Source organism: Lycorma delicatula, chromosome 2 (assembly GCF_047948215.1).
Source record: "Lycorma delicatula isolate Av1 chromosome 2, ASM4794821v1, whole genome shotgun sequence".
Classification (NCBI taxonomy): Eukaryota; Metazoa; Arthropoda; class Insecta; order Hemiptera; family Fulgoridae; genus Lycorma; species Lycorma delicatula.
This window is the reverse complement of record NC_134456.1, coordinates 80,005,025-80,031,092: the sequence shown is the minus strand read 5'-3', so window position 1 is coordinate 80,031,092 and position 26,068 is coordinate 80,005,025. Positions and strand designations below refer to the sequence as shown.

The 26,068-nt window shown below is 29.9% G+C and overlaps 1 protein-coding gene across 1 annotated transcript in view; it reads right to left on the bottom strand.

The window, feature by feature from the left end:
* Positions 1-234: 234 nt before the first annotated feature.
* The window catches only part of Rab3-GEF (Rab3 GDP-GTP exchange factor), a 316,556-nt gene continuing 290,722 nt past the window's right edge, over positions 235-26,068 (bottom strand). Inside the window, exons 34-36 of the mRNA XM_075355604.1 lie at positions 19,968-20,014; positions 15,448-15,580; positions 235-582 (exon numbers count right to left, since the gene is read on the bottom strand). Coding sequence (XP_075211719.1) covers positions 15,485-15,580; positions 19,968-20,014 — 143 coding nt within the window. The 3' untranslated portion in view covers positions 235-582; positions 15,448-15,484. The remainder of the gene's footprint in view (positions 583-15,447; positions 15,581-19,967; positions 20,015-26,068) is intronic.

Sequence of the window (26,068 nt, the reverse complement as noted above, 5' to 3'; positions counted from 1 at the left end):
ATGGAACAGTCTAATGAATGTGATTTAACTTTTATTAAAAAAAAAATAAATATATATTTAAATGCATGTAACATTCAAAAGGACAGTACAACCAATGGTATTACAATTGGTGTTTACTGGATATGACGATAAGATAAATTATCTATACAGAAAATTAACTACACAGAAAATGTATAAGAAAAAATAGGTAAATAAAATAACATATAACAAGTAAAAAATTTACTCAGTGATAATTTGATTATAAAATAATAATATTTTGATGTAGCATAAATTGTAAATAATCAAAGAAAAAATAATAAAAATATTACTGAAACAAAAAAATACTACAGTAGATACATATAAGTAAACAATATATGATATGATTTTTGCATGATGTCACAATCAAGGCAAGCATACAGATGAACGTGAACAAAGATGGAACGGATATGGTCGTATTAATGTTACTGGAAATGAAAATCGTCGCCTGCAGCGCTAAGAAAATGATGGTCGTCAGTGAGCTCGAGTCTGTAAAAGCCTCTTTCTTTCTTGTCCTGCAGCTACATATGAAAATACACATAGGACTGCATAACATATTTGATCGGCCTGTAACAATATAAATAATCACTGTCGTAAAAAAAACAACATATTAAGATAATGAAAACTATATGGATAAAATTTAAAAAATATATATTAACCAGGTGACATTATTGACTTCTAATTACTTACTTTTGATATGAATTTTATACATTTTCAATTGAGTTATTTTTTGTTTTAAATAAGACTAGCAGAACTCTCTATTTCACCGATAGTTGATTACCATGTGCAGATACCTCAATATAAACTCAGGACATGTAATTCAGGGAAAAATTTAGAAAAAGAGGAGGCAGATTCCCTGCCATGAGGAGGCACGGTAGTGTGAACAACAAACAGAACAGATCTGTATAGATCTAAATGTGTATGATTTAGATATGCATACTAGATATGTATTGAAAATTCGAAGCTTCTGTGAATATCTATACCTAAATTCTATACCTAACTTGTGTGCTTAATTTATGCCAAGCAAACAACAATAAAACCATTCATATACTAATTAATTAGTTAGGTATTACAAACTAGGTATGATGTAAGGGCATCATTAAAGTGTCTACTTAATAAACCTGAGAGTTTAGAACACATAGAAATATTTTTTTTTTTTAAAGATTTACTACAAAAGAGAATACAAACTTTAATTTTATGTTATTAAGATAAATAATATAATAATAAAAAACAATCTAAACCAAACTTATTATATATAACAAGTGTCCCAACAAGAACACCAGATCTGAACAGTTCCATGTTTTATTGGATGAATTGGCAGCACTGTTCCTGTAAGTTCAGTTTTTGTTGTAGTTAGTTGTGATGGAATGCTATCAAATGGTATGGGTGTTAATTGTTAAAACTTATTAGAAGAACAATGGGTGTTAAGCAGAAACTGTTTGAAAGGTTTCTGTAACCTTTGGTCACCATAATGCACCTACTGAGACATCACTTGGTAGGCTAAATTAAAAAATCTGAAGCAACAAGTTAAACACAAATATTATAACCTGAGTGTTCTCATTCTAGTCAGTCTATTGAGAACACAGCTACTGTGGATGAAATGTGAGTCTAACAAGATTCACTTGTCATTCACAATTGGACATTTAAATGATCACCACATCACTGTAAACTGTACCCACATGGGTACAGTTTACAGAACTGAAACCAACTAATTTTTTGCAATGAAGGCAGTATGTTAAATGGATTTTGGAAAGGCAAATGCATATGATGATTTTTAAAAGACAATCATTTTTGGTGATTATATTCCCAAAAAAAAAAACTGCTGCAATCCTGAAAGAAATCTATGAAAGATGATCTACAAGAAACAAATTATTGTTTGGTATATATTTTGGGATGGTGGAATGATTAGACCTCATTTTTTCAAAATGAAGATGGAAAGCTATGACAATGAATGGAGAACATTACAACACGGTTACAAACATTTTATGGCCTTAGTTAAATGGTATGAATGCAGAACAGTGGTGGTTCCAGCAGTATGGTTTTACCTGTCACACAACCAATCAGACACTTACGTTAATGTACAAGAAATTCCTGGGCTGAGTTGTCTCATCCAAAGGCAACCAGATCTGGCCAGTGAGGTCTACACTATGCCACTTTCTCTTTTGGGGGTTTGTAAAATTGCACTTTATGAAAAAAAAACCTCAAATTTTACCGAATCTCAAGGAGGAATTTCAACAGATCACTGGCCAAATTGAGAATCAGGTCTGTAAAAAAGGCTTCATGAATTTCATAGATTGGCTAAATGCAGATCAAGTTGTGCAGAACATTGTTTTTTTATACAAACATTTTGCACCAAACATTGTTTTTCATACTTAAATGCAACATGTATTTTTTGTAACTATGTAAAAATACACCTTTTTCATAAAAATAAAATAATTTATTCACCTAATTAAATCTGGTATTCTTATTGGGTCATGTTTTACAAGCTTGTAACTTTTATAATTTTTTAAATTTATAATTATAAAATACCACGAAACATGATAAAACTGTTTAATTATTAACATGATGAAGTATAACTGAATGTGATTGAAATTATTAGAAATTTAATCGTAGTTAATGTGTAATTATTAACAATTTCATGTCAAAAGCAAAATCAAATATGAGCACTAAAATCTAAAAAAAATCCCTGAAAACCCTTAATAATACGGATGTAATGAATTTTAACTGCTTCGATAACATCATAATGTTAAAAATATTTGCTTAAAATATACCTATTTAACTGGAATGTATAGTTGTTTGCTCTGTTAAAACACCCTCATATATTTTTCCACACGAGATAGTTGTAGTAAGTTATATAAATTAACATTAAAGTGGCAGAAGCAGGCAAGATTAAAAACAGGAATGCAATATTTATTATCGTTTAGAGCACACTGAATGTGATTTTTACTAATATTGTTCACTAAGGTTGTGAACACCATCAACTGTGGAGTGTTAATGTACTTCACATTTTCTAGTATAATTAATTTACCTTTAAGAAATATATAATTTATTTAGATTTATATCTGTTAGATGTGGTTTATTAAAAATCGCAAAAATAATGTAATTAAAAAAACAGCAGTATATGACAATCAAATTCAGTTAAAAGTAATTAAATCCCAAACTGAATTTGAGCTCTCAATTCAGAAAATACGGCAATATTATAGAAAATAATTATTTTATTAAATACAAGAAGGTAAAAAACATAACCAAAAATGTACAGAAAATCATTCTTTTTGCTTAGAATGTTTTCAAACTTTAATTCTGTATTTGATACTAAAAATATTATCAGAAGAATAATATATTATTAGAATATTTTCTCTCCACTATGAATTATGAGACCTTGCCGTTGGTGAGGGAGCTTGAGTGCTCAGTGATACAGAGTAGTTGGACCGAAGGTGCAACCATATCGGAGAGGTATCTGTTGAGAGCCAGACTAAGGAATGATTCCTGAAAGAGGGAAGCAGCTCTTTCAGTAGTTGTTAGGGGCGTGAGTCACTATGACTTAAACAGCCATATCAACATCGCTCAGTCCTCTGAGTACTGCGCAGCTGAAAGCAATGGAAAATTACAGCTGTTTTTTTTTTTTCCAAGAAAATGTGGCTCTCTGCATTTTCACATAACAATGATGGAGGCGCCTTCCTTGGTAAAATATTCCGGAGGTAAAATAGTCCCCCGTTCGGATCTCCGGGTGGGGACTACTAAGGAAGGGGTCACCAGAAGATTGAAAAATAACATTCTGCGAGTCGGAGCGTGGAATGTTAGAAGCTTAAAAAAGGTTGGTAGGAAAATTTAAAAAAGGAAATAAATGGGCTGAAGGTGGATATAGTAGGAATTAGTGAGGTAAGGTGGGAAGAGGTAGGCGACTTTTGGTCAGGGGATTTTAGAGTAATTAATTCAGCGTCAAATAATGGGCAGGCAGGAGTAGGTTTCGTGATGAACAAGAAGATAGGGAGGAGAGTGGAGTATTTCAAGACGCATAGCGATAGAATCATTGTAATAAGGATAAAATCAAAACCTAAACCGACAACGATTGTTAACGTCTATATGCCTACAAGCGCCCATGATGATGATGAGGTAGAGTGTGTATACGAAGAGATTGATGAAGCAATTAAACACGTAAAAGGAGATGAAAATTTAATAATAGTTGGAGATTGGAATGCAAGCATTGGAAAAGGCAAGGAAGGAAATATAGTGGGTAAATACGGGCTGGGCAAAAGGAATGAAAGAGGGGACCGACTTATAGAGTTTTGCACAAAGTATAATTTAGTAATTGCCAACACCCAATTGAAAAATCATAATAGAAGAATATACACTTAAAAAAAGCCAGGCGATACTGCAAGGTATCAGATAGATTATATCATGGTTAAGCAAAGATTTAGAAATCAACTCGTTGACTGCAAAACTTACCCTGGAGCAGACATTGATAGCGACCATAATTTGGTGATAATGAAATGTAGATTGGGGTTTAAAAACCTGAAGAAAAGGTGTCAGATGAATCTGTGGAATTTAGAGAAGCTTGAGGAAGAGGAGGTAAAGAAGATTTTTGAGGAGGACATCGCAAGAGGTCTGAGTAAAAAAGATAAGGTAGAAAATGTAGAAGAAGAATGGGAGAATGTTAAAAAGGAAATTCTTAAATCAGCAGAAGCAAACTTAGGTAGAATAAAGAGAACTGGTAGAAAACCTTGGGTTTCAGAGGATATATTGCAGCTGATGGATGAACGTAGAAAATATAAGTATGCTAGTGATGAAGAAAGTAAAAGGAACTATCGGAAATTAAGAAATGCTATAAACAGGAAATGCAAACTGGCGAAAGAAGAGTGGATTAAAGAAACGTGTTCAGAAGTGGAAATAGAAATGAACATTGGTAAAATAGACGGAGCATACAGGAAAGTTAAGGAAAATTTTGGGGTACATAAATTAAAATCTAATAATGTGTTAAACAAAGATGGTACACCAATATATAATACAAAAGGTAAAGTCGATAGATGGGTGGAATATATTGAAGAGTTATACGGAGGAAATGAATTAGAAAATGGTGTTATAGAGGAAGAAGAGGAAGTTGAGGAGGATGAAATGGGAGAAACAATACTGAGATCTGAATTTAAGAGAGCATTAAAAGATTTAAATGGCAGAAAGGCTCCTGGAATAGACGGAATACTTGTAGAATTACTGGGCAGTGCAGGTGAGGAAGCGATTGATAGATTATACAAACTGGTGTGTAATATTTATGAAAAAGGGGAATTTCCGTCAGACTTCAAAAAAAGTGTTATAGTCATGATACCAAAGAAAGCAGGGGCAGATAAATGTGAAGAATACAGAACAATTAGTTTAACTAGTCATGCATCAAAAATCTTTACTAGAATTCTATACAGAAGAATTGAGAGGAGAGTGGAAGAAGTGTTAGGAGAAGACCAATTTGGTTTCAGGAAAAGTATAGGGAAAAAAGGGAAGCAGTTTTAGGCCTCAGATTAATAGCAGAAGGAAGATTAAAGAAAAACAAACCAACATACTTGGCGTTTATATACCTAGAAAAGGCATTCGATAACGGAGATTGGAATAAAATGTTCAGCATTTTAAAAAAATTAGGGTTCAAATACTGAGATAGAAGAACAATTGCTAACATGTACAGGAACCAAACAGCAACAGTAACAATTGAAGAACATAAGAAAGAAGCCGTAATAAGAAAGGGGGTCCGACAAGGATGTTCCCTATCTCCGTTACTTTTTAATCTTTACATGGAACTGGCGGTGATGATGTTATGGAACAATTTAGATTCGGAGTAACAGTACAAGGTGAAAAGATAAAGATGCTACGATTTGCTGATGATATAGAATTCTAGCCGAGAGTAAAAAGGATTTAGAAGAAACAATGAACGGCATGGATGAAGTCCTACGCAAGAACTATCGCATGAAAATAAACAAGAACAAAACAAAAGTAATGAAATGTAGTAGAAATAACAAAGATGGACCACTGAATGTGAAAATAGGAGGAGAAAAGATTATGGAGGTAGAAGAATTTTGTTATTTGGGAAGAAGAATTACTAAAGATGGACGAAGCAGGGGCGATATAAAATGCCAAATAGCACAAGCTAAACGAGCCTTCAGTAAGAAATATAATTTGTTTACATCAAAAATTAATTTAAATGTCAGGAAAAGATTTTTGAGAGTGTATGTTTGGTGTGTCGCTTTATATGGAAGTGAAACTTGGACAATCGGAGTATCTGAGAAGAAAAGATTAGAAGCTTTTGAAATGTGGTGCTATAGGAGAATGTTAAAAATCAGATGGGTGGATAAAGTGACAAATGATGAAGTGATATCTATTTACCACAAGTGATATTGCGGCAAATAGATGAAGAAAGAAGCTTTTGGAAAAATATAGTTAAAAGAAGAGACAGACTTATTCGCCACATACTAAGGCATCCTGGAATAGTCGCTTTAATATTGGAAGGACAGGTAGAAGGAAAAAATTGTGTAGGCAGGCCACGTTTGGAATATGTAAAACAAATTGTTAGAGATGTAGGATGTAGAGGGTATACTGAAATGAAATGACTAGCACTAGATAGGGAATCTTGGAGAGCTGCATCAAACCAGTCAAATGACTGAAGACAAAAAAAAAAGAATATTTTCAGACTTTTAGTTCTGTATTGATATTAATTTTAGTTTACATCAGGATTTGTCTTAGATGAAAATTATACACTACACGTAGCCCAAAAGATACCAGTCCCAAATGGATATCTGTAAAAGAAAGTAGGTAATTTAAATAACAATACATTTTAAAATTTAACCATTTAGTTCAGCATATTAACATGTAATTAAACTTCATAGGAGAAACAGCTTTTTTTATTTGGGTGAAAATAACATTCCTTAATATCTTTCCTTTTCAGCCTGACAAAATGGAGAAAGTGGCATTGCTTATTGGCAGAACTTGAATTACTGCTTCCATATTGTCTAAATTGCAGGATTTTTGGCTATTTATTAATGGACATTGCAGATCCTTCCATTTAAGTATTCCTACAAATAATTTAAGTGACCAGTTAATTTAATCAATCAATCAAATTTTTGGTATGAAAATCATTTTATGCAAAAATTACTGATCTTGAATTACTCAAGAACAATTGAAATTATATCTCTACTCATTTAATCTTTACAAACAATCAAATTGTTGCTGTGACCTACATAAATACTTAAAATATCCTCAAATGTGAAGTGAATGCTCAGTTTAAATGACTTCGGCAGCAGTTATAATAATAATGAGTTTGCGTTATCATGAGTAGAATATCAATTATATTTAACATCTAAAATGTGAAGTTATAAAGTAGTTAGCAGTATTGTTGCAACTACTGTTAAGAGAGTCAGAAAGTATAGAAAGGGAGGGAAAGAGAATACAGAAAGTAGGTATCCTCTTAAATTCAGTTTTATGAAAAGATGGAGATTGCTAGGAGCCAAATCCAGGCTATAAGGTAGGTAGTCTAAAACTTTACTCAACTGAGACATCTAAGGAATAATGATGTGATAAATACCAGTCGTCTTGAATCTGAATATTATTAATCAGGTCACAAATACAAAATTGTTAGTCTTACGTTCTAAATTTTAATTAGAAATTATATTTATTAATTTACATATTAATTTTTGATAAATATTTAAAAAATATATTTTTATTAAATAAAGTAATATAAAATTCAAAACAAAAATATACAAATTACGGTAAAACTAAAAAAGATAAATGAAAAAAGAAAAATACATTTAGAGAAACTTTTAATTTACTTTAATTCCACTTTTTTTTATTTACAGTTATTCTTTATTAAAATAATTAAATGGAATAGTAAATGACACACTTTTAGATTTTTATTTACAAAAACAAACAAGATTTAACTGTACTTGTTAAGGATCAAGTCTATTTTTCTTATTGCAAATTTATCTGGAAATTTTAATGATTGGTTTATAATAAACAAAAGCATGATTAAATATTTTAAAGTTAATTCTCTCATACAAGGAGAGACATTAATTTATCAGTATTTTAAACTATTCTGGAAGCTTTATTTGCACAGCCTATGCTTCATTACAAAATGTAATATTCATTGTATTAAGATGGTCCTGCATGTCTATCACCACTTCATTATCATTTCAAAATATGCTTCGATATTTATTATATCTCCTTTTACCATAAATTCAAGTACCTTTGTAATCCCAGAAGATATCAATATGACTTTCTGAGTCAAGACAGTCTGCTTAAACTTGTAGAGTTCAGATGACAAACAAGGGTGATGTGCTACTAATTGGTATAGCATGAGAAACTTCAACTGAAAAAATGTGTATAAGAAATTCATCTCAACCTTTTTTTTTTTAAGAGCACAGTATCCAAATGCTTTGCTTTTTGTCAATTGATAAATGTGTGTGAGACCCAGTTCACCTGTTTCATGATTATTACCAAGCATGTGATGCTGCACCTACCAGAAGAATTTAGTAAAATGACTCAACAAATCATCTGTAATAACTAACTATTGGATATCCAATAAGTTTACATCATCAATGTTCTCCCTCCCCGTTTTATTTTTTTTATTGTACTTTACTATACAGCTAATTAATTTGTATTATCACTGTAAACGTTTTTAATCTGTTAAGTCAAATATTTTTTACATTCAGAAATTAACAGATCTCAATCACATGCTGAGGGAATTTTACATTTTATAGCTAATTTTAAAATGGTATATAAAAAATACTAAAATCTTCTAAAAAGTTAAAACTTAATGGTGAATGACAAACAAATTACTAAGACAAGCTAACACTGAAATGGTCAGAATCATTAACTAGCACAGTAACAAATTGTGAAGAGTTAGTACGTTCTGTTTCACTATTGTATTTGTATAATTAGCAGTTTAGGTACAACCTGCAACTATTGTGATCTGTTCAGAGTGGAGATAAGTCAACGGTGATCAATAATGAATCCATCTTTGTGATTTGATACAAACAGAATTAATATTTTAATAACTTTTTTAATCACAATAAAAAAATGTAGCTGTGAGGCAAATAATTATTTAATACTTTTATTTTTTAATAATATAAAAAAAAAAGGATCTGCATTATGCTTGAGAAAAGTGATACAAGAAAGGTTTATAAAATTTTGTTATGGGGGAACGACTTCTTTTTATTAAAATGAAACAAAGTTTTTGATTCAACAGAGTTATTTTTCTGAAGCAAGCCTGGATAAAATGATGAGAATTATAAAATTATATATTTCCTTAAAATTAGGTTCTATGAAAGCTGAAACATCTCAGGGAGTAGAAACTTGGAAATTAAAAGATTTTCTTAAAAATCCTTATTGAAGGATTTCTTATAAGATAAGGATTAATATTTTACAAAGTAAATGTATATTTTCAATGTCTTAAACTGACTACTTAAAAGGATGATCCATATATTAAATCAAATTACATAACAAACTTTCCTAACTTCATCTATTAACTGAAAATATTTTGAACAGATCAATGCCATTTTTAGATAACAAAAACATATTAAGAGAATTTCAGCATGGGTTCAGAAAAGGGTGATCCACAACTATCACAATGATCTATTAATGTGTGATTTACCACTCTTTGGCAGAGAGCCAATGTGCTAATGGTTAGAAAAAGGTTGTAGGATTGTTGTTCTTGATCCTTACAAAGGATTTGATTCCATTAGCCATTTTCAACCTCTAATGGTATTAGAACATATAGGGACCCATAATGTAACATTAAAAATTTATGTCCATCTTCTTTTGCAATCATCAGCAGTATATGGTAATATTATCTTTCAATAAAAATCACTTTATAGTTGTACAATCTGTATCTGACAGTGATTTTTTTACTGTTTTAGGGTGATTTTGGAGCCCAGCTTGCCACAAAGAACAATCCCAGCCCTTCATTTATTTACTCTTTAAATAAATGATAGAAAAAATTAAAATAAAGTAATAAAATAATAATAAGTAATAAAATTCTTTGCTAAGTTGATGAGACCCTGAAATTGTTTGTGGGATAACTTGTTCAGTGTAAAGAAGAAAATGCAGAAATAACGTTCAAGTTTTATGAAAATTTTAATAGTTGATCTGATCACTTAATATTATTAGTGAAATTCAAACGATATTATTTAATTCCTTCCCAGAAAATAAATATCTCAAAATTAAAATGTTGGGAACCAGAATGAATTCTGCAGAATAAAATGGGGTCTTTGGATAAATATAAATAAATTCTGGTCAAAACACAATGATAGAGTAATCTTTAGGATATTTTCAAATACATATCTGCCAGACCAATGTAAATGCAGAGCCCTAAATTTGTACTTCAGTTGTACTATGACTGGTATATACATATATATATATATGTGTATATATATACAGCCCCATACATATAATTTATTCCAATAGTCATCCTCACACTGAAATATGATATATGATAAAATGTATGAAATAATTGTAATCTATAACATAATAAATAGAAATACTATTCACCATGACTTTTTTGTATAATAAATAAAGTTGAAAATATCTGATTCACAAAGGTGGCAAATTTTTCAACATTTTACCTTTTCAAATTCAACATTTACCAGAAATGGCTTTAAAAAAGACCTTTAACTAAGGTAAAATTTTACTTATGGAGGATTTTTTTTTTAATTTTACATTTAAATAACTTAAAATTTTTTTTTGTTATTTTCTTTTTGTAGTATGTTTTTATACTGAGTTTCTCTTACTCATAAATAAATTAATATTTATTGCAGATTTAACAGTAATAATATAATTATAATTATACAATAAAATGTGTAAAATAATGTAATAAGTAATAGTGTATGTCTAACTTGATTTAATGTATATAGTAATTTATTGTATGAAATAATTTGTTTTATAAGTCATTTAATGAATTTTTAAATTTATTTGTATATTTGAACTATGAGAAATAACAGAAGCTTATTTTCTTTTTTAAAAATTAACAACTGTTTTTGTTAATAAAAATAACTACATTTAAAGTAATGGTAGGATGTCTGTAGTCAAAGTAATGTTCAATATTGATGTAGATCAGGAAAATTACACACTATGCCTGAAATTTCAATGCATGGTGTTGATATATATGATTAGTGGCTAATGCCGTAGCAGTCAGACACTTAAAATTAATTAAGAAAACTTCAAATATATATGAGAGATTTTCCACCACCACACCTATCAAAATCTTTAAGTTATCAATAACCTTTCATTCTTACAGAGAATAAAATTTACAGAAAGTTATTTTACCGATTACTATTTTCAGTCATTCCTTTAAAATAAGATAACTATCTCAGACAGTCTTTTGTATTTATAATCTAAAAATAACTAATAGTACATAACTACGAGGTCTGTTCAGAAAATAATCAAACATTTTTAATTACCCGCACATGGAGATATTCAGTGACAAGTTGTTGGCAGCAATGCGTTCCACATGTTCTTGCATTGTTGATATTTCATTAGTTTTATTGTTATTGTTATTTAAGTGCAACATGTTTAAGTGATAGTAGAGATTTTTGTAATGTGCAATTTTCAAGAGCAATGATACATTGTAAAATTTTGCGTGAAACTCGAGAAAACTTTCACAGAAATGTTTTATCTTTTGAAACAAGCTTATGGAGATGTTGCTCTGGGTCAAAGACAATTTTACATATGGTTTTCACGATTTAAAAGTGATCAACGTCAGTCAACTGAAAATTACCCTCGACCAGAAAGGCTGACTTCAATTGATGACACCCAAGTTCTGAAATTCAATTATCCGGTGCATGCAAATCTGATTGTCAGAGAATTTGCAGAAGATGTTAGCATCTCAACTGACTCATGCCGTGACATTCTAACTGAAAAATTGAACATGCATTGAGTTGCAGCAAAGTTTGTTCCTTGTTTGATGACCGAACAGCAGAAAGAACATCTAGTGGACATTTGTCAACAACTTCCTGAACTTTAATGGAATTGTGCATTTTGAATTCTTACCTCCAGGTGAAACAGTGAACCATGCGTACTCTCAAGATATCTTACATGTGAAAAAATCAGTAAAAAGAGACCAGAGTTGTGGCAACACAATTCATGGTTTCTCCACCACGACAATGCACCCACACATTCAGCTTTGTCTATTTGTCAGTGCCAAAAATCAGATGACTGTCCTCCCTCAGCCTCCCTACTCATCAGTCCTGCAATTTTTTCTTATTTCCAAAATTAAAATCAGTGATGAAAGGACTCTGTTTTGAGACTACTGAAGATATTAAAGCAAATTCGTACCTTAAATAACCCGTCACTTACCTTAAAGGCCATTTCAAATGAAGCTGTCCAGGAATGCTTCACCAAGTGGAAACACCACCGAGGAAAGTGTGTAAGTAGGGGAGGGGAGTACTTTGAAGGGGATAAGGACCAATAATCTGTTAAATTAATAATAAAGATTAAAAGAATAAAGTTTTGTTATTTTCTAAAGAGACCTCGTATATCACATAAATGCATATATATATATATATATACAATATTTTGTTTCATCATATTATAGATATATATGTATTTAATTGTCAATTAAAGGCCATGTGAAATATAAAAATTTAATGCTAAGGCATTAGAAGTTAATATTTACATTATTGTCATTTCTGTGAACTTAAAGGTAAGTTCACAGAAATTGAATTTACGTGTATTATGTTATCACATACACAATTCTTTATTTTTGTATTTTGTATTAGAATTGTTTACAATTTCTATTCAAGTAAAAAAAAAAATAAAACACATTTGATCTAATCAGAAAACACTAAAACTTAGAATAAGTAAATATAACTAAATTTTAAAATGTAATGTTTATAAAAATTTTAGTTTTTTTTTGTATACAAACATCATTTACCAAAAACACTGATAACATCAGCTGATACTTCAATTCCTTTTTTGGTTAGCAAACGATGCCTAACTACAAGATTATTTAATATATAAATATAGGCTAAAGTAAATAAAAACAATGTTTATTTTAATAAATAAATAAAAATTAATACAATATAATAAATGAGTACCAATTACATGATTTATAAAAAAAAACCTTATGAATAATTGAAACAATTAAATATAATCCACATAAAACTTATGAAATAAAAATAAAATAAATTAAAAAAGGACAAAAAAAATTACAAATACTTCCTGACTGACAAAAAGAAGGCGAGCATAAGCAAAAAACAATTGTAATTCATGCCTGATGTAATGTTGTAATACTTTTTAATTTTTTAAACATTTCAAATATTTTATGAGTTAAAGCACTCGTTCAACACAATCTAAATAATTTAATATACCTACAGACATATCATGGTTATCTATGAGCCATTAAACTTGCAATCATGAAATTATATTTGTGGAATAAATGAAAGATGAATAAATAGAGCAGTATCCTAATAATTCTTTATATATGATTGATTCAGAAATCATGCAACTCTATCCTAATTAAGCCACATATAATTTCTCAGGATAGAACTATCATTTCATGTATTGAACTAAAAAAAGTATATTAAGTAATTAATTAAATATACTACCATACTAGTAAAACAATACATAAGCATCTGTTAAGGGAAATATATGTGTTGCTGTTAAGGGAAATATAAGTTACATTGTAGATCTTGAGAAGTCTGATGGATTTTCTGTTAGATATTAAGGCTGAATGCTTCTATGTCAAAGGCATTTATTACTCATTCTGCCATGGGACTATGCAAATGTTTTGTGAACACTTTTTAGAGATGTTCTGAGATCCCATGATGGCTACCCGTAATCTAGAATTTAGTTAATGAAAATGCTATCACAGCTTTTGATGATCATGTACAATGAAGTGACTAGGAATTTCTTATAAAGGATGTTTTTCAAAGATCAGTTGAAGATAACTACTAGTATAGAAGATTGCACAAGCAGAACAGAAGTGACTGGAAGTTGAATTTAATATGCAAACTAAACCAGCTGAAATTATGAAATATTTGATAAAGTTTTCAATGTACTTGGTGTAAATGAGTGTAATAAGTGGTGTAGTAATTACTAATATGACTGTTTTAACTTATATATGTTGACAATAATAATTCGAAAATGAAGCACGTTTCTTCAAAATTTGTTACTTGTTGATATAAAAAATCAACAGATTGAATGTTGGTCTTAATTTGAAGAAAACTTCAAAATGACTGATAAGTTTCTTACTAAAAATGTGATTGGGAATCATAACATTAGACTTGGCCCTACACTTAAGCTCCAGAAACAAAGCAAGTTGAAGAAAAATTGCTTTATTCACCAAAACTAAGCAAGAAATTTGACCTGAAAATTAAAAAAAAAATCATTGACAAGAAAAAGGTAAAATTCAATATTATTAAGATCATATTGGTTTTTTCAAGTAAAACTTTTGTACATTTTTTCCTTTTTTTATGAAATGCCAAATAAAAGGGAAATGTTTTGGTGATGTTAACACAATTAAAAAGTAAACACTTGACGTCTTGATCTATATCAGCATTGAGAAGACTTTCGGAAATGTCGCTACCAGTAGGAAAAACTTTGGGACAAGTGTATAGAGTCAAAAAAGAATAGTAGTCAGAAGAAAACTGGAATGTGAAGTAGTATTACTTTAATAAAGCATTAAAAATAAAATACTGACCTTTTTTTTATATTTTGCTTGTATGCCGTGTATTCCCTACAACATAAAAAAAAAATTAGACCAACTTCTTTCTTGTAAGGACTATCAATAAACAATCCATGATCTCTGCAATATGAATTTAATTAATTGGACTTAGTCATGAATATGGCTTGGTTTTTGGTAGATAACATACAAGTATATTATCTGTGAAGGATAATATACCTTGCTCTCCAAATTTAACTCTCTTAGATTTTCTCTTGAATCGAAAGATAAAGATGAAAGCACAAGTGTACCACTTCGACACCTTGGAAGAAATTAAAAGAATAACAGGTATTAGATAGACTTTAGGAAAATTACTTCTGAAGAGTATTCAAAATACAACAGAAAAACTGGAATCATGAAGTTTTGAAAGTTTGATAGCAATAAAAGCCAAATGTAAATAAAGCATTACTTGTTTTTGGCTAAGTTAGAATACTTTATGACATCCGCTTGTAAATGTAATATGCAGCAAAATATAACTACTAAGGAACACAATTGGTGCTTCCTTTTTAAGGCTAAGCAAATTAAAATGTCTCATGACAAATAAAGCAACTCTAAATAAAATAGTATAAGTTTTATATCTAAACTCAAATTTCAGCAATTTCCATTAAAATTTTCAATTTGAATGATTTTACCAAGAGATTAGACATGCAGTAAAATTTATGATCTAAATAAATATTACAGTCTCAGGCATAAATACTAAAATAAAAAAATAATTATAAAAAAAAAAAATTAAAAATAAATAAAACCTGATGAAGCATGCAACAGCAAGTACATGAAGAACCATCAAGATTCATTTTGTATTTCAGCAGTAGGTGATGACAGCTCCTTTGCATATTTAATCGAAATGATTCTGTGGATCTGAGAGACGAGTTGAGGTCCCTATAACAAACATGCAACATAGCACTACAACACTGAATAATCATAAGATAGAACTGCCTTTGACCTGTTTCGTATCCTGATTTACTTACCAAGTATTTTGAGAAGTTAATTACAATTTACAATTAAGTACTCTACATCATAAGTAAAAACTATTTTAACAAAAGAAAAACTACTACTATAACATGAATAATAGGAGAAATCAATATTTGAATCAAACATTTTAAATAAATTATATAATTCATCAGATATATTTAACAAGGAATAAATTGATATCTGTAATTAAAATACAATTCTAATAAGCATTTTTAAAGCCACCTCAACCAAACTAAGAAAAAGTTTAAAAAGTTCATGTTTTTAACTACTAACATTTTTTACCGCTACTCTGTTTTTACAATGTCAAAAATTAAATTGACTGACAAGATGAAAATCAAAATTAAAACAGTTTTCTACATATCCAACTAGAGGTAAATGGAAAAATGAAGCATGAGTTTGATAAAAGAAGTTTGGGTAATTCTTGTTTATTTGAAAATATACGAGGCTTAATTCTTATTTATTTGAAAACATGAGGCACGATCAAAATGTATGTGAAGTTTTAATTCTGCTTGGTATTCTTTTCAACTGAGTTCACCTTTTCCCACACAGTGGCAGCACTGTTTATAATATATCAATATTTTTAGCCATTAAAAGCATATTTCAAATTTGTCAGCCGAGTAATCAAAACATAATTTATTATGAGGCAATATATTTTGCTCAAAAATGGTGGAACAAAGAATTTGCATTAAAAATGGAATAAAGTTCAGTAAAGTGTTAAGATGTTAAGAGGCTTTTGGTGGTGATGTTATGTTGACACTTTATGGTGGTACAAATGGTTTCAAGAAAGCTGAAAAATGAGTTAGATATCTTAATATATCAACAACCAATGAAAATACCAACAAAATAAAGGACACCATGATCAATAATCACTCAATTACTATAGAGAAGTTGCTGAAAGAGCTGGGATTCCTTCATGGATGGGTGTAAAATGAACAGCAGCAAAATTTTGTTCCAAGACTGTTGAATTTTTAACAAAAACAACATTACATAACAATTGTTAACTGACATTGCTAATGTCTTCTTTCTGAAGGCATAAACACATAAAACTATCTCGGGGTGAACTTTACCGATGTAGATGTCCCTTGAGGCATCTGCATCGGTGGCATCTCTGCGGGGCCTGAACTGAAAGCTGTGGTGCACAATCAGTTTGAGGGCGAGAAGATGTCCTCCGTTAAAGCCACTACTGGCTAGGAATGGAGGGGGTGGTGTAGCGACCGGACACACTACGAGGTGGGATCTTCTCCCCTCGGGGGGGAATCGAGATGACATTGCTAATGACTCAAACATATCATAACAGGTGATGAAACGTGGGTGTATGGTTATGTTATTGAAACTAAAGTCCAATCTTCCCAATGAAAGCTTCGTGAAGAACAAAGACAAAAAAGCACACCACGTTTGATAGAATGTTAAGGTTCTCTTTACAGTTCTTTTAGATTTCAACATTGTGATCCATTATGAATTCTTACCACAAGGTTATACAGTTAACAAACAGTATTACTTAGTAGTTTTTTGGTGTTTACATAATATTATCCAAAGGAAATGACCAAAATTTGTACAAACAATTCTTGAATTTTGTACTACAATAGCACTCCAGATCACACTTCACTATTAATTCATTATAATTTAGTCAAAAATAACAACAAACTGATACTGCAGCCTCTGTATTCTCCAGTCTCTGTATTCTCTGTATACTGCAGCTTCTGTATTCTGTTACATGGAACTCTGTAACTTTTTCTTGTTCCCAAACATTTTAAGAACATTAAAAGGACAGTAATTTGTGGCAAAAGATGGGATAAAGAAAAAAAAATCATTAAGTGAATTTAATGCTATACAAAAATCTTTTCTACAAATGTTTTGAGGAATGTAAGAAATACTGGGATAAGTGTGTTGCATATCTGGGGGACTACTTTGAAGGAAACATTATTAATATAGAAGAACAAATAAATTCTTTTAAATAAAAATAAAAATTCTAATTTTTTTAATCATACTCATATGCCTTTATTCTATGCTTATATTACCTTCTTCAAAATAGTCAAATAAGACACACTTGTGTCAACATTTTTTCCAATCTTCAGAACATTTCTGGAACTAACAATCCAAGAATAGCTTGCAGTTTATAGTGATTTTTGTTTAATGCCTTAAACATGAAAAGCTTGTCCTTCAAGGGTTTTATTATTTTCAAGAAGAGGAACAGTCACATGTCTAATGAATACAGAGATTATTGTGTAATTATGAAATTATTTTATCAACATATTCCCAATCATGTGTAATTCCACCGATTGTCATTCTATACATCTAAAGGGAACCAGGTGATGATAATGTGAAAATGCCTTTCACTCCCTTGAAAAAAAAATATATACATCTAGGCATTTGCTAGAAGCAGTTTCATAAAAAAATAATGTAAAATGCAAAATAATATTAGCTCCTCATCATTCAAAAATTTATGAGATGCAACAGCATAATAACTGAAGAAAACATTCCTAACTTTAATATTTGTTTGAAGTGATGTGAGATCTAATTGTTGGTTTAAAAAGAGTCTCTGCTGGGCTGACTGAACCTTTATTCTTTATGTAGCTGTACACTTACAATTAATTCATCACAGTTTATGATGAAGTGAGTGATGATTGATTATAAGAGTCTACATTTAAAATTTCTTCAGCAGTTTTTTAGTGCTACAATTTTCTGACAAAATCGAACAATTTAGTAAAACATTTTGTTGCCACATAAAACCACATCAGTGAATATGTTTCATTTTTAATAATCTCTTAAGCAACTACGAATAGTATTCAATAGTTAATCATGATTTTTTTCCTTAACTTCATCCACTTTTTCATTGTTTTGCATATTCACATGCCAAAAAGTATTTTGAGACATTTTCAAGCATGTAAGAGTGGTATCTCATTTTTTTTCTTCATAAAATGTGAACAATTTGTAATCCTCAGTTTTAAAGTATTACTAAACTATTGAATAGCAAAACTCAAATTACTCATTTGGCTGTCAAATCTAAATTACACATACAATGACTGCAAATGAAGACAATGATATCAAAGTTTTTATAACGGCATCAAACAATTTTTTTAATCCAACCTTGTATATACAGTGAATAACATTATTAGCAAAATTATTCATCTATAAAGATATCATCTTCAAAGTTCAGAATTGCACGGGTGAAGATTTTTACTAATATCAAAAGAGAATTATTAATGGAATAATAAATTAAATAAATTCCAAGCCAGAACATGTAAATGAACTCAGAACCTATAACTACATTAATAGGTATTTCAACTGACAGATGCTACTCAATTTTTACTTTAAGGGGAAAAATCATTGCTTTGTAAAAATTACAGAAACCAAATATAGATTCTAATATAGAAATGATGTAGAAGAATTATTTTTAACAAAACTAATTAATAAGGTAGATTTTATTACTTGTAGCTGATTATTCTCTTGAAGCATGCAAAAAAATTTGAGTCCTTCTTCCAACATAAAAGGAGAATATTTACAGTTTATAAATATAATTAATGTAATAAAATTAGCCCCCTTCGGAACAAGTAAAATAAACATTTTATTGATACATATGACATAAACAAACAGACAAGCATATTTGCTGTACTAGGATTCTATGATTTTTTTACTTCTCACATCTTCTTCTATTCCATGAAAATACAATTTTGAAAAAAATATGCATTTGAAAAATAATACACTGCTGGTAAATTTATTTCCTAAAACTTATCTTTTGCAAGATTTTTTTAAAATTTTTGTTGTAATACTCATATTACCACATTCAATTTTTAAGGCAAAAAAAAAAATTGTACACGATTTCACAATTTATAAATCACATTTCTCCTTGGAAAAGACAACCTTGATTTATTTAAGACAGAAAAAATTCTATAAGACTTCATTTTTTGTACAAATCTCGAATGGTTATTTTATATATTCCTAATAAAAATGTAATTAAAATAGATCACCAATCCTTGGCACATGACATACACCTCATAATAACTGGGAATTAAAGTACAGAAAAAATTAATTTAATACTCTTACTGTTGGTGTACATTAATAAAATATTATAATATACATATTAAATAGTAATATGTAACAAATGAAAAAAGACTTGACTGAATAAGTATTTACCATTTTTTTAAACAGGAGTTTAAGGCAGGCCATATGGATTTAGAACAATAAAAGCAGAAAAATCAGCACAACACATAAATGAAATTAAGATCATACATGTATAAAAATATAAACATGCACTGTAAAATGATAAATAAACATTTCTTAATTATTTACATACCATGGTAGACTTATACTGCCTTTGTATAACCTGCCTTGTTTTAGGATCTGAAATAAAAGAAAACAAGTGATTTATTAGTACTGTGAATAGTTAAAAAAATTATAAATAAACAGATGTTGAATAAATGTTGATATTTAAAAAAAAAATATTTTATACCTAAAGCAATGATTGTTTCATGAAAAAGTCTGATGTGGACACCATATGACTTCCTTGTACGCCTGTTAAATTACATACACATTTTTTTTAAAACGAAGAGTACATAAAGTTTTATTTCATTAATAACTTTCAAATTTTTTGAATTTTGGGCTTTTTTGGACACTTTTGGTCCAGTTGATTACAATAAAAATGGGAGGTGCACAACTAGATGTTACAATAGTCCTAAATCCAAAATTTTAACATCCTACGGCTAATCATTTTTGAGCTATGTGGAATACATACATATGTACAGATATATCACACGAAACTACTCAAAATGAATTCAGGGATGGTCAAAATGGATATTTCCATTGAAATTTGAAAACCAAAATTTTTTGCGATCACAATACTTCCTTTACTTCATACAAGGAAGTAAAAAAGAATTCAGAGAAACATGCTACTAAATATCATACGCACCATATTAAATCGTTCACTGAACTCATAATTTACCGGTTTACTCACTAACATATACTTTAATGTTTTAATCTAGATCAGGTTATGACTCAGCCTATTGTTACAATGAATTAATAAGTATTTGCAAATAGAATATATTTCCAAATATTCATGTTTATTTATAACTAAACATGAACATGTTAGTAATAAATATGTTTTATTTTATTTCTACAATTTCTAGGTTATTCTCCACATTTATGATTGTACATTCATAAATAATGAATTTATTTCTTATACTTTACAATAGCCAGTCAGGACTCACTTCGCTTGCCCAATCGTTTAGCCAGGGGCTCCGCCCCTGGACTTCAAAACATTCATATCCTCATATTTGTGAGAATATTTAGTATTTCACAGAAATTTATTAAAGACGAAAAGATTAGTAATTTTACTTAATTATATTTCTGTTGCTACCCATGGTGACAGAAATATAATGAAAGATTAATAACATTTACATAATATATATATATATATATATATACACATTGTCCATATCAAGAAGTGCTTCTACACTTATTTATTCACAAAAAAAAATTAAAAAAAATTTTCTACAATAGTTTTTTTTAACAAAGTGTAAAAAAAATAATAAGTATAATAAATGTTAATGTAAACAATGTATGTTTATAGGACAAAACACAATTTATCATACAGTTATTAGTTCAGTTTTTCTGCTAGATGCTAGCGCTCAAAAACAGCTGCACTCTGTTGCCCGGCACACACATAGTCTGCTCTGCGCCAATAGCAGTTAAAATAAAAATGTGAACACATTCCAGAAACAAACCAACGCACCATTTGTTTTTAATTGGAGAGATGCATTGTTAAACAAAAAAATTTAATTTTTTAAAAACTACCAATAGATAGTTATACAAAATCATCGTTTTATATATATGTATTGTACATTACAGTTTCATCTACATATATTAGAGGCAATAAATATTTTATTTGTAATATTCTCCTAAATTTCCTACCTTGTCTTCTTTTTTTTTTTAATAGAATTAATGAAGTATTTTTTTCTTTTGAATTGTTTTTAATGTATATTTTTATTTATGATCTATAAAAATATCATTATATCTGGTCTGGTTTGCTATAAATTTTGTTTTAATTGTGTGTCATTTTGTTTTGTTATTGAGTTTGATCAAGGGTGGTTTGATTTTTGTATGGTGAGTGGTATTATAATGTGCTGGTTTTTTAAAACTCCAGAAACTATTCCACTGCTTTAATTAATATTTAATTTTATATAAAATTACTGATCTGTTATCATCAATTTGTACAGTAAATTTTATTTTGTCATTATTTCAATTTAATTTATTCAAAATAGTAAAATCGTTATTTTTATTTATTCTTATTAATATGTAATTTACATTTGGGTCCATAAAAAGATATTGTATTTGAATTTTTTTTTGTCTTCAGTCATTTGACTAGTTTAATGCAGCTCTCCAAGATTCTTTATCTAGTGCTCGTCGTTTCATGTCAGTATATCCCCTACATCCTATATCCCTAACAATTTGTTTTACGTATTCCAAATGTTGCTTGTCTGCACAATTTTTCCCTTCTACCTGTCCCTCGAATATCAAAGCGAATATTCCAGGATGCCTTAATATGTGGGCTATAAGTCTGTCTCTTTTTTAACTATATTTTTCTAAATGCTTCTTTCTTCATTGATTTGCCACAACACCTCTTCATCTGTTACTTCATCCACCCACATGATTTTTAACATTCTCCTACAGCACTACATTTCAAAAGCTTCTAATCTTTTCTTCTCAGACACTCCAATCGTCCAAGTTTCACTTCCATATAAAGATATGTTCCAAATATATATTTTCAAAAACGTTTTCCTGATGTTTAAATTAATTTTTGATGTAAGCAAATTATATTTCTGACTGAAAGCTCATTTCGCCTGTGCTATTCAGCATTTTATATCGCTTCTGCTTCGTCCATCTTTAGTAATTTTACTTCCCAAATAAGAAAAATTCTTCTACCTCCATAATCTTCTCTTCTCCTATTTTCACATTCAGTGGTCCATCTTTGTTATTTCTACTACATTTCATTACTTTTGTTTTGTTCTTGTTTATTTTCATGCAATAGTTCTTGCGTAGGACTTCATCTATGCCAGTCATTGTTTCTTCTAAATCCTTTTTACTCTCAGCTAGAATTACTATATCATCAGCAAATCGTAGCATCTTTATCTTTTCACCTTGTACTGTTACTCCGAATCTAAATTGTTCTTTAACATCATTAACTGCTAGTTCCATGTAAAGATTAAAAAGCAACGGGGATAGGGAACATCCTTGTCAGACTCCCTTTTTTTATTACGGCTTCTTTCTTATGTTCTTCAATTATTACTGTTGCTGTTTGGTTCCTGTAAATGTTAGCAATTGTTCTTCTATCTCTGTATTTGAACCCTAATTTTTTTAAAATGCTGAACATTTTATTCCAGTCTACGTTATCGAATGCCTTTTCTAGGTCTATAAACGCCAAGTATGTTGGTTTGTTTTTCTTTAATCTTCCTTCCACTATTAATCTGAGGCCTAAAATTGCTTCCCTTGTCCCTATACTTTTCCTGAAACTAAATTGGTCTTCTCCTAACACTTCTTCCACTCTCCTCTCAATTCTTCTGTATAGAATTCTAGTTAAAATTTTTGATGCATGACTAGTTAAACTAACTGTTCTGTATTCTTCACATTTATCTGTCCCTGCTTTCTTTGGTATCATGACTACAAAACTTTTTTGAAGTCTGACGGAACTTCCCCTTTTTCATAAATATTACACACCAGTTTGTACAATCTATCAATCGCTTCCTCACCTGCACTGCTCAATAATTCTACAGGTATTCCGTCTATTCCAGGAGCCTTTCTGCCATTCAAATCTTTTAATGCTCTCTTAACTTCAGATCTTAGTATTGTTTCTCCCATTTCATCCTCTTCAACTTCCTCTTCTTCCTCTATAACACCATTTTCTAATTCATTTCCTCTGTATAACTCTTCAATATATTCCACCCACCTATCAACTTTACCTTTCGTATTATAAATCGGTGTACCATCTTTGTTTAACACATTATTAGATTTTAATTTATGTACCCCAAAATTTTCCTTAACTTTCCTGTATGCTCCGTCTATTTTACCAATGTTCATTTCTATTTCCACTTCTGAACACTTTTCTTTAATCCACTCTTCTTTCGCTAGTTTGCACTTCCTGTTTATAGCATTTCTTAATTGTCGATAGTTCCTTTTACTTTCTTCATCACTAGTATTCTTATATTTTCTACGTTCATCCATCAGCTGCAATATATCGTCTGAAACCCAAGGTTTTCTACCAGTTCTCTTTGTTCCGCCTAAGTTCGCTTCTGCTGATTTAAGAATTTCCTTTTTAATATTCTCCCATTCTTCTTCTACATTTTCTACCTTATCGTTTTTATTCAGACCTCTTGCGATGTCCTCCTCAAACATTTTCATCTGACACCTTTTCTTCAGGTTTTCAAACCCCAATCTACATTTCATTATCACCAAATTATGGTCGCTGTCAATGTCTGCTCCAGGGTAAGTTTTGCAATCAACGAGTTGATATCTAAATCTTTGCTTAACCATGATATAATCTATCTGATACCTTGCAGTATCGCCTGGCTTTTTCCAAGTGTATATTCTTCTATTATGATTTTTAAATTGGGTGTTGGCAATTACTAAATTATACTTCATGCAAAACTCTATAAGTCAGTCCCCTCTTTCATTCCTTTTGCCCAGACCGTATTCACCCACTATATTTCCTTCCTTGCCTTTTCCAATGCTTGAATTCCAATCTCCAACTATTATTAAATTTTCATCTCCTTTTAATTGTTTAAAATTTGTGTTTAATTGCTTCATCAATCTCTTCATATACACACTCTACCTCATCATCATCATGGGCGCTTGTAGGCATATAGACGTTAACAATGTTGTCGGTTTAGGTTTTGATTTTATCCTTATTACAATGATTCTATCGCTATGCATTTTGAAATACTTTTTAAATCATCAACTGAATAATATTATTTTGAAAAAAAATATTTAAATAAAATTAATGGGAATTTCTTTTAAGTGGTTTGGTAATTTATTACAAAATAGCAAAGAAGGCCTGGTAAGGCTCTTTTTGTAGACTGAAGTATTAAGTTACAAGAGTACAATTCTAGAGTCTGGTTTGTCAGAGGTGGATAAGGTTATTTTTTTTAACAAGTGAACATTTTTTTTAGCAAAGATCATGAATTCATAATAAACACATGTATATGTTAACCATTTCAATTTAATAAACACTGGTCTTCAGGATTCAATTTATGGGTGCCAAACAATAACATGAAAGCCCATTAGAGATGAATTATAATCTAGATGGTAATATACATTAGTATAATAAGTATTTAATAGTGCATATGCAGTGTTTAAAAATTTTATTTTACATCAAACTAAATCAATTTCAACATCCCAAGAGAATTTGTCATTGAATAAAAAAACCAGAAGATTCAACTTATATGGGCAACAGAAATATTATTCTTATCATTAATGGGAAGTGTATCCTTCTTTCTTTTTCCTGTTTAGCCTCCCGGGAATTATCGTTCAGGTATTACTTCAGAGGATGAATGAGCATGATGTGTATGAGTGTAAATGAAGTGTAGTCTTGTACAGTCTCAGTTCGACCATTCCTGAGATAAGTAATTAATTGAAACCCAACCACCAAAGAACACTGATTTCCACACGATCTAGTATTCATATCTGTATAAAAATAACAGCCTTTACTAGGAATTTGTACGCCGGAACTCTCGACTTCCAAATCAGCTGATTTGGGTTGATGCGTTCACCACTAGACCAACCCGGTGGGTTGTGGGAATTATATCCTGCAATTTGCAATGCTAACTCTTATCTGAGAAGCCCAAAGCAACAGTTTTATCCAAATTTAAAGTCAGATGGTTCCATCTATCAGAGAATTTTTTGAATGTTAATGTAGAATTTTCAAGTTCTTATTATAATTATATTCAGATCTAGATACAGTTGTGTCAGCTGTAAAGAGGGTGGTTCAAAATTTTGAGGCAGATCATTAACAAAAAATAAGAAGAGCGTGGACCAAGAACACTTCACTCAAGGACACTATGTCACTCTGCGTTCTATGTATTGAAATGAGGACCTACATTTTACATGTGTATTCTTATAAAAAGATGAACTTTCAACTACCTGTTTAGAGTTGGAAAGATATCATTTTAACTAATCTTAAGCAATACCTCTAATGACATTATTAAGTTTTATCATCAATATGAAATGTAGAAATAAATCAAATGTTTTATTGAGATCAGTAAATATTATTGGTCATTACATTGGTAAAATATATACTGAGACATTTAAAAGGATTAAATATTTCGTCAGGAACAAAAACAAAACTAAGGAATACCTTTCAAAGCTGATTTTGCAATACTTATGAATCTGAAGACAGTGTTTTGGAGC